This window comes from Gopherus flavomarginatus, chromosome 8 (genome assembly GCF_025201925.1).
Source record: "Gopherus flavomarginatus isolate rGopFla2 chromosome 8, rGopFla2.mat.asm, whole genome shotgun sequence".
NCBI classification, from domain to species: Eukaryota; Metazoa; Chordata; order Testudines; family Testudinidae; genus Gopherus; species Gopherus flavomarginatus.
Window position 1 is genome coordinate 2,103,672 of NC_066624.1, and position 14,021 is coordinate 2,117,692.

General features: G+C 48.8%; 1 protein-coding gene across 9 annotated transcripts in view; it reads left to right on the plus strand.

The window, feature by feature from the left end:
* The window catches only part of HTR2C (5-hydroxytryptamine receptor 2C), a 433,471-nt gene that overhangs the window by 383,674 nt on the left and 35,776 nt on the right, over positions 1-14,021 (plus strand). Inside the window, exon 1 of one of the 9 annotated variants that reach the window (XM_050964950.1) lies at positions 10,523-10,653. The exons of 7 other annotated variants lie outside the window; for them this stretch is intronic. In XM_050964950.1, the coding sequence (XP_050820907.1) occupies positions 10,629-10,653 (25 nt within the window). In that variant the 5' untranslated portion in view covers positions 10,523-10,628. Of the gene's footprint in view, positions 1-10,522; positions 10,654-14,021 lie in introns of those variants that run through there. One more of the 9 variants, XM_050964952.1, reaches the window with a different exon arrangement.

Here is a 14,021-nt window from a genome sequence, read left to right on the forward strand (position 1 = left end):
GGAAGTGGTGGCAAATAGAGCCAGCTGGAATATTTCTACAGAAATGAAATGGGTGAAATATTTGAAATGTTTTGCAAAGACACAGCATTTTCAGTGAGGTGTACGTTGGCGGGGGAGAAGGGGAGAGAGGGGGCTAGAGAAGAGGAACTACGACATACATTCTATGTAGCCTTGCGATCAGGGCGCTGGGCTGTAAAAGCCCTAGGTTCAAGTCCCTCCTCTGCCTGAGAGCATCATCTGCGATGAAAAGCTTTGCTCTGAATCAGGCAAAGCAAAAACTCCAATGTCGACTAATTTCCTCACCAGCCAGACACTTTCACCCTTTCTCTGGCTCCACCAACCCTAGGCGAAAGCAGGAAAACCGGACATTGCAACAATTCTGTTTTCAGGCTTTTGCTCTAGCAGCAAATGCCCTCTGAGCAGTGTAAATAAGTCAAATCTAGTCTCCAGAACACAGGTGCAAGATGGGAGGATCTGCAGAGCTGGAGTGGGAAGGGAGCTGCTCTAACCCTGCGGAGCAGCAGCCACCTGCCCCAGCATGCTCCTCACCTGTAGGGAACATGACAGGTGGATCAATTGATCTCTGCTGACGGAGGAGGGTAGTTGCTAGTTCTCTCTACGTGGGGCTGAGGATGGCTTGAGGACACACACAAGGGATGGCGTTCAGCAAGAGGCAGTTAACAGCTGCTTTAAAGAAGATGGGCATGCAAGGGAACATCATTCTAAGACTAGCTATTGAATGGGTAGCCGGTTTGGCCCAGTGGTTTTGTGCCAGTCCCTTGCTACTCTAGCGATCCCGATCATCCAGTTGTAACCTGCCTCATAGAGCAATGAGTTTACTGGACTCTGCAGGCCATATGTTGCTGTCAGGTGCAGATGCAGACTGGCTACTCGTTGCTGTGGGATCGCCTGCCTTTGTCTTGTTATTTCTTTAACGTGTGTCTTTCTTTTCTGTGCACTGAATGTGTTTCATTTGTTCTCTCCTATTCTTGTACTCTCTGATCTGTTGGGTAACCTCCCTGTGCAATTAAGACCATTGAATCAACAAAGCCCACCTGATTAAATATGCTTGGTGTGATAAGCTTCTAGAGAGATGTTTTTGGCATCCCTTGCTGTAATGGCTTTTCATTACTGAAGGTTTATATGGATGTTTTCCCAGAATTGCTAAACTGTTCATTGATCTCAAATGTATTCTGTGGTTGCAGATCTATCTGATGTCTGCTCTGTTGTGTTACCTTGTTGTGGTATGTTTCATTGAATAACAGGGTTCCCCCCCAAAAAAAGTCAATTGGTGCGCTATGTAAACATCCCAGAGCAGCTAAGGATTAGGAGCAAAAATGCCAGAAATATCAGAGGGGCCTGAACCAGCCTCCAAGCCGCTTTGTGCTGTCTGCATTCCCTATGTGTTAACATGGACCTGAAATCAGGCTGCTACTGGAATGAGTGCACTGCCCCGTGCATCCATCCATGGTGATGGCTTGGGCCAGCAGAGCATGGTCAACCACAGCAGGTGCTTGAGGGAATAAGGAGGATCATACCCCATTGCCATAAGCTCTGCCTCTGAAATCCCCTTCCATGGCTGTGGCTGATGGAGAACTCAAAGGCAGTGGGTTCCACAGGCTGTAGAGCAGGGCAAACATAGTGTGCCGTACCATTCCCTACTGGCCATGGCTTTTCACACATGCGCAGCCCGAAGTTTGAATGTAGCCACATGTGTCTGACAACTGGAAACTAGTGCAGTGCCTTCCCTTCAGGTGCAATCTGTTGATGATAGATCATGGGCCTGAACAATCCAGCTGCATCTGGCCCTGTTATTCTGAGGACCACAGGGTACTGCCAGTTTGAAAGACTCACTGACTGAGCTTTGCTTTTCTCAGAGAGCCATGATTGTGGCAGACGGAAGCTGCAGAATCTTGCAATTTGCTCTGTGGGGCTGCCAGCTTTCTTAACTAATGGCCTGGGTAGCAGAAAAGCCCAAACAAGGTTGTGCAAATGGAAAATGCTGCACAGGAGCATGAATCCATGTTCAGATTAAAAGAGGCATGTTGAGCAGAAAAGAGATTCTCCTATTTTTCTACATTGGAAGAAAAGACCTTAAGAGGGTAGAGGCAGGGCCGGTGCAAGGATATTTTGCGCCCTAGGCGAAAATTCCATCTTGCGCCCCCCCCCCCATGCCGGCTCAGAGCTGGGGGTCAGGGCTGTTGGGGGGATGGGGTCAGGGGGTTTCCAGCTCAGAGGGACTGGGCTCGGAGCTGGGGGTCAGGGCTGTGGGGGGGATGAGGTCGAGGGGGTTTCCAGCTCAGAAGGACTAGGCTCGGAGCTGGGGGTCAGGGCTGTGGGGGGGATGGGGTCAGGGGGGTGCCTGGGGGCACTGGGGCAGCTCAGCTCTGCAGGCTGCTGTTCTCTCCAGCTGTCCAGGCACAAGGGGAGCAGGAGCAGGGACCAGCTAAGGACCAAGGGGGCAGGAGCACAGGCACCTGAGGCTGACCCATGGGGAGGCACTTGCTTACCTTGCCCAATGCATGAGCGCTAGGGTCCTCTTTCTTCCTCCTCTCCACCAGACCACTGCTGAGGCTCTTTTCTTCTCCATGCCCCTCGCTGGGGCTGACGTGGAGGCTGAGCCAGGGGCAGCCCCCGCTTTCCTCCAGAAGCGAAGCCCTGGTGTTGCGCCCCTGTCGCAGGGCCCCTGCCACGTGCCCTAAGCAGAGCTGCGCAGCTCTGCCCAGCCGCCGGCGCCCCCATAGGGGAAAGAGAAAAATTGCATAGGCTGGAGCCCCTGCTCTGGGAGGGAGAGGGATTCTGAGCCTCTGCCTGCAGCTCAGGGATTCCCCTGGGTCAGTGCAGCCACCGTCAGCTCAAACCTCTGTGCTGCTGCGGCGGCACGCTGACCCCGGGGGTGCCCTGGGCTGCTGGGCTGCCAGTGGCTCCCTGACCCCGGGGGCGCCCTGGGCTGCCGGGCTGCCACCCTGACCCCGGGGGCGCCCTGGGCTGCCGGGCTGCCACCCTGACCCCGGAGGCGCCCTGGGCTGCCGCGGCTGCGTCCTGACCCCGGGGGTGCCCCGGGCTGCCGGGTTGCTGCGCTGATCCCGGGGGCGCCCCAGGCTGCCGCAGCTGCCGCGGCTGCGTCCTGACCTGGGGGGCGCCCCAGGCTGCTGGGCTGCCGCGGCGGCGCACTGATCCCGGGGGCATCCTGGGCTGCCGGGCTGCCGCGGCGGCTCCCTGACGGGGGCGCCCTGGGCTGCTGGGCTGCAGCGGCTGTGCGCTGACCCCGGGGGCGCCCTGGGCTGCCCGCTGCAGGCAGCTCAGACTGCCTCTCCAGCAGCAGCGGCTGCAACCATTTAAAATTTTTTTTGAGGGCGCCGCTTTTTGGCGCTCTCAAATCTTAGCGCCCTAGGCAACCGCCTAGTTCGCCTAAATGGTACCGTGATCCTAACAAAGCGCCTGTCATCTATCCTAACAAAGCGCCTCTCATCTAGATGGCTCCCAAAATACACTACAAGCATTAGAGTATGTCTGCAGTGCACAAAAGGTGTGTTCTAATTGCTAGCCCGAGTTAAAAGCAGAGTTGCCTTGTGTCCACTGCTATTTTAACCCACGTCGGCTAATGCAAGTTAAGGACGCACCACTTCTTTGCAGTGTAGACTTATCCTTACTGACGGCAGCGTATGGCCAGGCAAGCACTTCCGCCCCACTGCAGTGCAGCGCTGCTTAGCAATGCTGAGCAACACCATGCACTGCAGGCAACTGTCCAGCTGAAATTATCTGGCACGTGTAGGTGGGGAACATGAGCTGGAGTGTGTCCAGAACAGCTGGTCTAACACTACATAAGTAGAAAGCATTCAACTCAAACCTTAAATGTGCTGTACTCAGCCTCAGCTTAGGGCCTGATGCTGTAAAGACTTAGTACAGGCCGAAATGTGCCTATGCAGTGTGAGTAACAGCAAGTTCTGTCAATGGGAGTGCTCCCCGCACATGGAGTTAAGCATGTGCTTAAGTCTTTGCAGGAGCAGAGTCAGTTTGTAGACACAGAATGGTTTAGCTGGAAGTTGGTTGGGTGAAAGCTGCTTATGAACTTCTTCGCACTAATATTGTGGGGCTGCTGGTTCCTGATGAATTTCTCATTTGAGCAGCTGCTGCGGGAGGTCTCGGAAGGGTAAATACATGGTGTTTCATCTGGGTCCCTGATTGGCTGAGCCTACCCTTTGGGGCCAGGATGGGCAGCAGGAATCCATTGCACTTGATTTTTCGAAGAGAGGAGTTGTGCTCTAACATAAAATATTAAACAGTTAAATGGTTAATCGATAAGTATTAGTCTTACCATTAATATATTACAGTTAAAGTTTAAAACAGATTGGCAGCAGCCCAGACCCCACTGTGTGGGGCCAGGCGGGAGCCCTGGACCCTGACCCCAGACCCTGACCCCTGTCGTGTTAACAATTAAACCGTTAACCGATATAATTTTAACAGTTTAAGCAGGTACTTTTTTAAACAATAGCTACATTCCTAGTAACAACATGATGCAGATGGGAAAATGAGATTGCAAAGAGTGTAATCCTGTCCTGTCTGCGTGTCTGTCCTCAGACGGCACTTTGCGTGCCACATTATTATTTTAATTCTGTCAGTACCAAACAATAGTGTTCTGATGATGGGGGCTGGTAGCAAAGACGACACTAAGGTTGTACCAAAGAAATAATACACAGGCCCTCTGCATCGGATCACTGTTATGCCTTTGCCAGGGGATGGTTCCCTGTTTCCAAGTCCTGACTCAGCCCGTACCATCGTGCCCTGCATCTCTCAGGGCGAGTTTTCTTTCTGGTCTGCTGGCATTGCACGGCCAGCGTCTGTGTGTGTTTAGTTGTTTTATTTCAGTGTATAGCAACAAGACATGCCTGTGCTGGCGCTCGGAGATGCAGGGCAGATTATTAAAGTGACAGAAGCAAAATGCATCTCAGTCAGCCTCACCCGTCTGTCAAACAGCAACTCTGAATGGAAAATCCTTATCCTTGGCACAGAAAACAGCACTGTCTGGGTGCCCTGACTTTTCTGTCGGGAGGAAAGAATGGGCCCTCCACATGCCCTGAGAGTCAACAAAGCTGGGCTGTTTCGGAAAGGCTGAGAGGGCAGTGCAGAGCCCCGGGGCCCTTAGGGAGAAAGCCTGGCCAGCTGTCCCTCTCTGCCCATTTAAGGGGATATGGTATCACCGCCTCAATAATCACAACGCTGGCAGTGCACCAGAGGGAAAACAGTGGGGTCAGTCACATCAGCTGTCCCCAGGCCATTTAGGGAGGGTAGTTTAAACCGGACACTTTGATGTGTACCCAGAGACTGACTGGGGACCAGTGCAGGTCCCAGAGCACTGATGTCATTTGCTCAGTGGTGCCGGGGCAGGGTGGCCTGGCCTATCCACTTTTTGCCAGAAGAGACCTCTCCCCCTTCCCCAAATCTTTTCCCCAAGGCCCCACCTCCTGGCCATGCCCGAATGGAGCCTGGCCGAGGAGCCCGGCAGTTGTGGGAGTCATGCAGACCTTCCACCTGCCCTCCTCACATTCCAAGCAGCACAGTGAGATGGCACTTTGTGGTCAGGCATCTTTATTCCCTTGCCCCAGCGTTCAGACTGATGGAACAAGTGTCGGCACTTGTCTCCTCTTCCTGGGTGGGGAAGGGAGTGGGGACAGTCAACAAAGTCTTTGTTCTTTGATGTTTCACAATGGCTCATTTGGTTTCAATGGGCCTTCTTGTGTGCAGGACCAGGGCGTTACAGTAATTAATGCTGCTGTCCTGTTTGGTGAGTTACACAGTTACAGGTGCAAACACTCAATATAACTTTATACCACCAGCGAGAGATGTTCTAAGTGAGATCAATCCATGCACCATCCTACAAGCATTTCATCAAGTCTAAACACATTCTTATCAACTTAACATCTATTGTAACCATGCTGCCATACAGGTGAGCCAGACTGGCTTCCTGCTGTGCAGCTGTCTGTGTTCAGTGAGGCCCAGGAGCCTTGGCATGTGCTGGCCCCTGGCCTGTCAGTGTCACAAATAGCATTCATTAAGTAGCAGTTTTTCAAGTATAGCCACCGAAGTTTTGCTTGCAAATATATATGCATGTATGCGTAGGCAGGTGGAAGTTGCACATGCAGATGGAATCGTACAGGCGTGAGTGTGCCTTGTTAGAATGAAGAACATTGCATCGCTGCTGCTTTTTCAGTGTCTTTTTCGAATAGAATGCATTGTTTAGGTCTAAGCATCCTGATTTTTAAGGCTTTCATGAACTATCCTGAGCATTGAAAGTAAAGGTGTCTCACTTGTTAAACTGGATACTTTGCTTCCACACCCCTGGGCAATAGCTTTTTTACAGGTTCTTTAGTGGTTCCTATACGTGAATTCGAGGTGCTTGATCCAAGCACTGGAGCCTAACAAACATGAAGTGTTCCATTGTGTGTTTAGCTGCATTTCAATTTTACATGAGCCCTGTTGTCAATTTGAATAAAACACAATGTTGTCAATGCAGCATCCTCGTGCCGCCATTGTTTCCAGATCTGTGACGTTCACTATGAATTAGAATGCGTGAATTCTTTATTTACTTTTTATGCTGGTATATTGGCATTTTCCATCCCAGTAAGCACCATATCTGTGCAATCCCTCCTTGTCATTAATATTAGGGGCGTGTTAAAAAGAAATAAAAACATGCACATATTGTAGCAAAACAAAAATCGATAAAAGATAATAAACCAACATAAAACTAGCAGTCGAAAGTATTTAGACAGTGCAGATTTTTTTTGGGGGGAGCATTATTAGTTGATGTTCAACTGCTCCGAAGAAGAAATTGTCAGTTAGTGATGTGTCTCATTGAAATAGTAATTAAAAAATGAAAAAAAAAAGGTGTTATAGTTCTTTGGTTATTTTTACAGGCCTTTTTTTTCCCCTGGAGAGGAAAGTAATAGCCAGACTGGAATTGCAAACACTTTACAAAAATCAAGTTTATTTGTAGAGTAAACCATTTTTAAATATGGGTTTAACTCATATAATGTCTAGATCTTCTAACTGGCTGTATGTGCAGCTTCACATACTTGATTTCAGTGTATGTCAGCTACTGGCAGTTTTACACACTAGTCCCTCTAACCTTGCCCCATTGCAGGCTTCCTCAAAATTCTGCTTTAAGACCACTGGATCCTACATGACTGCAGTGCAGAGGACTGAAGGGTCTTCAGCAGCTATTTATAGTCACTTTTCTGAGTAGAATTGCAACAGGGAGATCTGGGGCCAAATCCTAAATCCCATCCTTGCTCTGCAAAGCAGCATTATATCAGCCCTAACTGGTGGAGACAAAGTGGGCATGGTTAGTATATGCTATGCTCAGAAATCCCTGGCTCCCATAGTTGTCTCTTGGGGACCAGTGGAGGCAGCAATAGCTTAGAGCAGCACTGAGGCTGCTCTAACTTATGCCTTGGCCAAAGCAGCCTCCCAGCATTCCGAGATGGTATAAAAGCAGTGTTGTCTTCCTACATGGAGTCCAGTGCTGAGCACAGCTTGGCTTGACCAAGGCTGGTGACCTTGGGCTGCTGGTCCTGTGAGACTCCAGCGGTGGGAAGAAATTGTTTCCAGTTTTGGGTTTCCTTGATCTCAGTTTTCACCTGCTGCTTATCTAGCCTGATGGGCCAGAGCTTCAGCTGGTGTCAATTGGCACCACTCCATTGAAATCAATAGATCTGCACCCAGTTACTCCACCTGCAGATTGGACCCTATTAGTTTTCAGAATCTAGTTCCTACCCTTCTCTTGTCTAGGAGTCTAGAGAGAAACCCAGATAAAGTGTGTGAATCACACCCCAGAGCCTAGCTCAGAGGAAAGAACTTCTCAGTATACCACTGACATGTTCATGCCGCAACATTTGGATTTATTCACATTTGTAAATAGCATGATTTTTTAAATCCTAAATTCCATGGAATTGTAGTGAGAAAGGGATAGCGGTGCAGTGTGATCCGCCTTGACCATCTCACCCCAGGGTATGGGAAGTGTCACTTTCCAGGTAGTGGCATCTACTCTGGCCTTGGGGTTTAGCGCACAGATGTGGCCATGCCAGCCACAGCATTGCCAGAAGAGCACCCTGAACTGATTCTATCAGCCTCCCTCGCCTGCCCCCAATACCCTGTGAATCAATCCTCGTTTCTTCTACGGTCTGTCCTGTCAATGCCCCTACCACTGCTCCCAGAAGCTGCCTGAGCAAAGGAGGAAATCTCAGTGCACCAGGGTGAATAATTTCTTGCTCAGTTCTATCTCTCTCTCTATGCTCATCTCAGCAGCGTGAATATGGGGCAGGAAGCTAGCCTGTCACCTGGACTTCTCAACATTTGCCAATATGCTGTGTTATAATTTCAGGAACTGCTTAGACTCCTGGTCTGTTGCAAGGCTTAACATCAGGCTTCTCTTCCTCCACTGGCGCCAGCGGCAGATACTGAAGTACGTTAGGGTTTGCGCAGAGAGGATTCATGATGGTCAACTGTACTTCTGCATATCTGACATTGTTTAATTTTGTGTAACTTAAAGAGGATTTCACCCTTTCCTGTATAGGAGTTAGAGTCCTGTGCAGGTGCCTCCCAGCCATCAGTTTTCTTGTCCAATCTCTTCCTTGGTAAATTTGGGCAAACTCGATTGCATGCAAAAAAAACTATAGGAAAATGATGAAAATACCGTATTCTTCCTTTTTTGGGAGAAGGTTTTCTTGGTTTTCTTAATGAGATTACTGTAATAATAAAGACACTTTACAAAGCTAGAAGAGAAGGGGTAAAGAGGCGAGGGGACCATTTCTGACAATGACAAGAAAACCACATCAGTGTTATATGCTGCTCTGGATTGTTTTGTGAAGCCTAAATGACGTTTCCAGGATCAAGTAAGTGAACTCATGGTTTGGAGGTTTTCTGCTGCTACTTGGTCACATTTGTCTCTATGTTAGTTTTATTAAATCTTTCTCAGTAAATGGTGACTTTGATGTTGCGTTCCCGTTTGCGTAACATTTCTCTAGTCAGCTGTTAGAAAGACGTTTGCGAACAGGTTAGCATGTGTTGCTGGACTAACAGGTAAGGTGCTGGAGATTGATACTAAAACCCCAAATCTGATTAAAAGTTAATGAGACCTATGACTTTCGTAGATAAGACATAAAAGCCTACCAATGTCTGTTTGACCAAACCAGCATATATTTGATTGTGATAAGCGGTTCACTTTAGTTTGGTTGGTGTCCGTAGTACCTGGTGCAAGATAAACACAGATATCTAAGCTGAAGAGGAGGAGAACCACGTACCTGAACTGGTATGTGTCTGTAACAAACCATGGCTTCAGACAGATGCCACAGTCTTCAGCGAGGACTGAACCAGTGATCCTCAGCAGGGAAAGCATGAGCCCTGGTCAGCTGAACTGGAGGAGGAGGCTGTAGGTGCGTAGTAGGCTGTTACAGACACTGGGTGCAGCTGCTGTGGGGGACAGTCCATTGAAATGCCATAGGCTGCTTGGAGAATTGTATTAAGGATTGCAACTGCTGCCACCTAGTGATGACTGGGGAATCTCTGAGACATTCCTAGCATTCTATCCTCTCCTGGATCCCCTGCATTCTGGAAGTGGGTATCAGAACTAGGTGTGCAGAGGATTGCATGCGAATGTGGAAAATCCTCTCTTGAGCTGATTAAGTAGAGGCTAAGTTACAGCTAAAGAAGTGCCGAAGGCAGCCGCCAGTTAAAAGATTAACATGCTCTTCTTCCCCAAGAGAGCAGAGGCATTGGGAGTTAAATACAGCTACATTGTGGGTTGAATCTGTGCCCTACTGGCAGGAGCTGTGTTGTGGGGATCCAAGCACCATTGATTCTACACCTATATCCAAGCTATTCTGAAAGAGGGGTAGCTGTGCCCCAGCACGCTCACGAGCCAGCCGGGGAACTGCCCCAGAGCTGGCAGGCACAGTGCCTTCAGCCCATGGCGTTCTGACAGTGCAGGAGGATGTGCCCCTCCCTAGCATTCTCCAGCACAAGGTGGGAATGGTGCTTTGCTTCTGTGCGGGGGCGAAGGTATAGCCCTTTGCCTCTTCCCCACAACTGTCTGGCAGAAATAAAGACTGATCATGCTGGAGAAACATAACACATCTCCGCCTGCGAGAGGTCTCCACTGTCCCAGACCATCTGCCTAGACTTGGGCATTCTGAAGTCTTCAGAAGTCAAACCTCAAAACACTGATTCTACTGGTGATCAGATAAATTCTTCATTTAAATGTGGCTTGAAATTGGCTCAAGGCAGGAATATTGGCACATGGGCCCTCCACCTCAACGCTGTAGCCACTAAATCCCTATGCAGTCAGCTGAGCAGCACACAAGTAGTTTTCCCAGGGTGTGCCAAAGTGAGAACTGATGCTGCCCTTAAGGCTGTTAATACTTATGCTAAAAGTCAAGGACATGCAGTACCAGAACCATCTCTCACTCTCTCTCGTTACAGAAACTCCTGGCCAGGAGGAGATTTTTATGCATTACTGGCAGTGCATCCAATTATCATGAGAAAGTTTTGCTCCTGCTCAGCCTGGCTGGCTGCCTGAATGGAAATCTTCCCGTGCATACTTAGGCAAATTAACTTTAATAGGAAAAGGCATTATGGATAGCAGAAGGAAAAGTTCAGGTACAAGCTTGCTGCCTCTCTCCTCTTTGCTTGTACCACTTCTTGTGCAGTAATTTTTTTACTGCCCTCCTCTCGCCACAACCTTCACTGCTTAATCCCGTTTTCTTCCTCTCAGCCAAGCTGGTTCCCTCCAGGTCATTATGAAGAGAAGTATCCTGGGAACGGTGGTATGAACTTCTCCTCTTCTCTCTTTAGAAAATGTAAAAGTTTGTGAACTCAGGGCTGGGGAAGGTGCTCAGCTGAGGCCGTCTTTCATCCGTAGAAGGAGCGCAGGATGTGCAACATCTGGGTAGTCTTCTTATGCTACCTTACTACTGTATTTTGACATGTTTCTCAAGGGACCACGTCTAGGGGTGTGAGGAAGGGTGGGCCTCCAGTGGCTTTTGTGCCAAAATTGTTAACAAATAAGTGGCTGGAGATTTGTGATGTGAACGCCTGTCTGAATGAAGGCTGTCACACAGGCCCTCATCAGGTATTAGATGGTAACAATGTACCACTGGTAAAAGTTTGTGCTGGGCTGTGCATCCTGGCCTGAAGATTAAACCCAAGAGCTCTCATCATTTTTGTTTTATACGTTAGATCTAGGAACAAATCCATTTTTTCATGCCCCTCAGTGCATTCTGGTTTTGGCCAAGCCTGGTGTCAGATATACCAATATATTGTGAGTCTGCTACTCTGTTGTTCTCATCAAATTTCCTACCTAACCAGAAATTACAAGAAGTTTCCTGAGAGAATCTGTCTTGTGAGATTCCATCTCAGTCTGTAGATCAAAGAGGCTCAGAGAAGTTTCCAAACTTCATAAAGTTTGTTAATTGATCCATAGCAATAAAATACCCAGTTTTATTACAACTTCTCAGATGTGGGAGTCCACAGACTAGACAAGTTTGTAACTAGAGCTTGAATTTTGTCATGCTCTGTGAGTACTTCGATTTCCATTCTTTACTCCTATTAACAAACTGGCAATAAGCCCTCTCTCTGCTCCCACTGTGCTGAAGATATCAGCCCAGTGCAATTGTTATCCATGACCAATCCATCTTCAACTTTTGAAGTATAATTTTTTTTGATAATAGTCCTCTTGATGTATGATGGGCTCTTTGTGATAAAAGTCCTTTCCCATCCCAAATCAGGAGACCAAACAGGAACAGCAAGAGTGGTAGAAGATCAGAGTGCTATTTAAACACTGGAACCACATGACAGACTTTTCCACTTCTTCCTTTTTCTAATCTGTCCTGCTTGTGTAAGAGGAAGAAGATTACAAATACCTCTGTAGTGTCCATATATATGAATTCGGGGCAGTCTCCTTAAGGAGGCAAAATCACATGCAGGTAACATCCTGTGGTTGTTTTGGTTCTGAACAGTGAGTTCTCACTTTGTGCTATTTAAAACAATAGGGCTTCATCCATAGGTGAACATATATATGAGCCTCATTCCGCCTCTGGTGCTGTATAACTCTTGGGACATTGCAGCTTCTCTATGAAATGTAATGACCTCGTCCTGTACCACTTTCTCTCACAGGGGACTCCTGCCCATGATTCCAGGTTAGTGAGGAGTACTCGGCATTCAGCCAGCCAGAACTGACCGAGCCACTCAGTTCTTTGGTGACAGCTCACAGCCAGGAAGAAAATTACTGCATCTTGGCAGGGAGTCAGACTAGATGGCCCTTGTGGTCCCTTCTTACCCTGTGGTTCTATGATTCTACCAGGGGTCAGGACTGCAGGATGATGGCACCAGAGTGGCTTGGTGGTGGTCTTTTAAATCCTTCTGAGTGCAAAGATTAAAATCATTGTGGGTGCCTTTGTGCACCTGTTTCAGAACCATGCGCATGTTACAGGATACAAGTGCTGCAGGACAGAGGCACGCTAGTGTCAGTTTGTCTGATTCCCATGTAGAGCTTTTGACAACAGGTATCTAGGCAGTACCAATAACAGGTGCTATACGGCTTCCTTTAACATTCTGTCATTTGATTTGACAAGTTAGCCATCTCCTTGGAAAAGCCACATGTAGTGAATGTGGTCTATTAGTGTCCAAAAGATGCAGGAATTTGGAACTGTAGTTATGTCTATCAGCTGTGCAGAACCAGACAATAGAGGGCAAGCATGTTAGGGGTCAGAATTATGCAAGGTTTGCTGGCTGAAGAGGGATTTCAGTGATGGATGAGTCTTATGCTGTCCCTCTGCATTGGGCTTCCACCCAAGAGGGAGCAGAACGCAGATTGCAGAGCTGGCTGTCCTGATCAGACTCAGTGCAAAACATGTGTTCTGGAGCCAGTGCAAGCTGGTAGCCCCTTTTGCACAAACTGGCATCTAATGTGCGAGACAGTAGAGAGCCCAGCTTTCATGTTCCAATTAGAATGGGCTGAGTTATCTGCTACCCTAGTTTAGGGGAGACCATCTATGGAAGCTGGAGGGCAGAACTGGTGGCAAACAGCTGCACCTGAATGGCAAATAACAAGTATATTGTAATCTTGATTAAGCAAGTGGGAAGTAGATCGCCCTAAATCTACCAGTGTGTAAACCCTCTCTCCGCTCCATGGCGTAACCAGCCCATGCAGGGAACGCGCCCATGGACTTAGTGTTACAAAGCAAGAGAAGTGGGAGTTGTTTCTGGGGGTGGCGTTGCTGCGGCAGAGTGCCAGTGGAGTCTCAGCCGGGAGAGCTCAGCCCTGCACTGAGCATTCCTGCTGAGAGAGCGGGTGAAAATCAGTCTGCCCCGTGCGGCATGCAGTGGCTGCTTCTGCCCTCAGCTCTGGAAGCGAGTCATGGCGAGAGGCCCACATGACACCCCCTCATTCAGCAACACAATGCACTTTTGAGATGGGAGGCTGAGTTATCCGTCTGATATCTCTGCTTGCGGTAGCTTTGGGGGCTGACAGGTGCTGTGGGGATGAGCTCTTCAGGCATGCGGGGCAAATTCTGCTGTCCATGCTCACGCGGAGCAGTGTTTACTCCCATGGGTAGTAGCATGAGTAAAGGTGGCAGGATCTGGCCCTCCAATTTTAGGCATTTTTGGGTCAGAGACTGACTTTTCATTTGTTTGAAGCCCTCTTCTCCCCGGCACAATGGGGCCTGATTCTGCCAGTGGCCTGTGAGTACTGCTGCAATATACATAATAGGGCGATATGGCAGGATCCCTGGCTATGAAGCTACGCATGTCTGGCTGTGCATGTGCATGCGACGGGAAGCAGAATTCTGAGTGGAACCACAGGGAGGGGAGGAGCTGGGGAAGGGCCCACGGAGAGTTGCCCCAGGAGAGGGGCTCAGACGCATCCCGAGCCAAGTTATTTCTCAAACACTGTGAAAGGTTTGAGCTGAAGGAGTGAGCAAAGCATCAGGTCAGCTCGTGGCTCCGCTGAATTTTTTTGCCCAGCC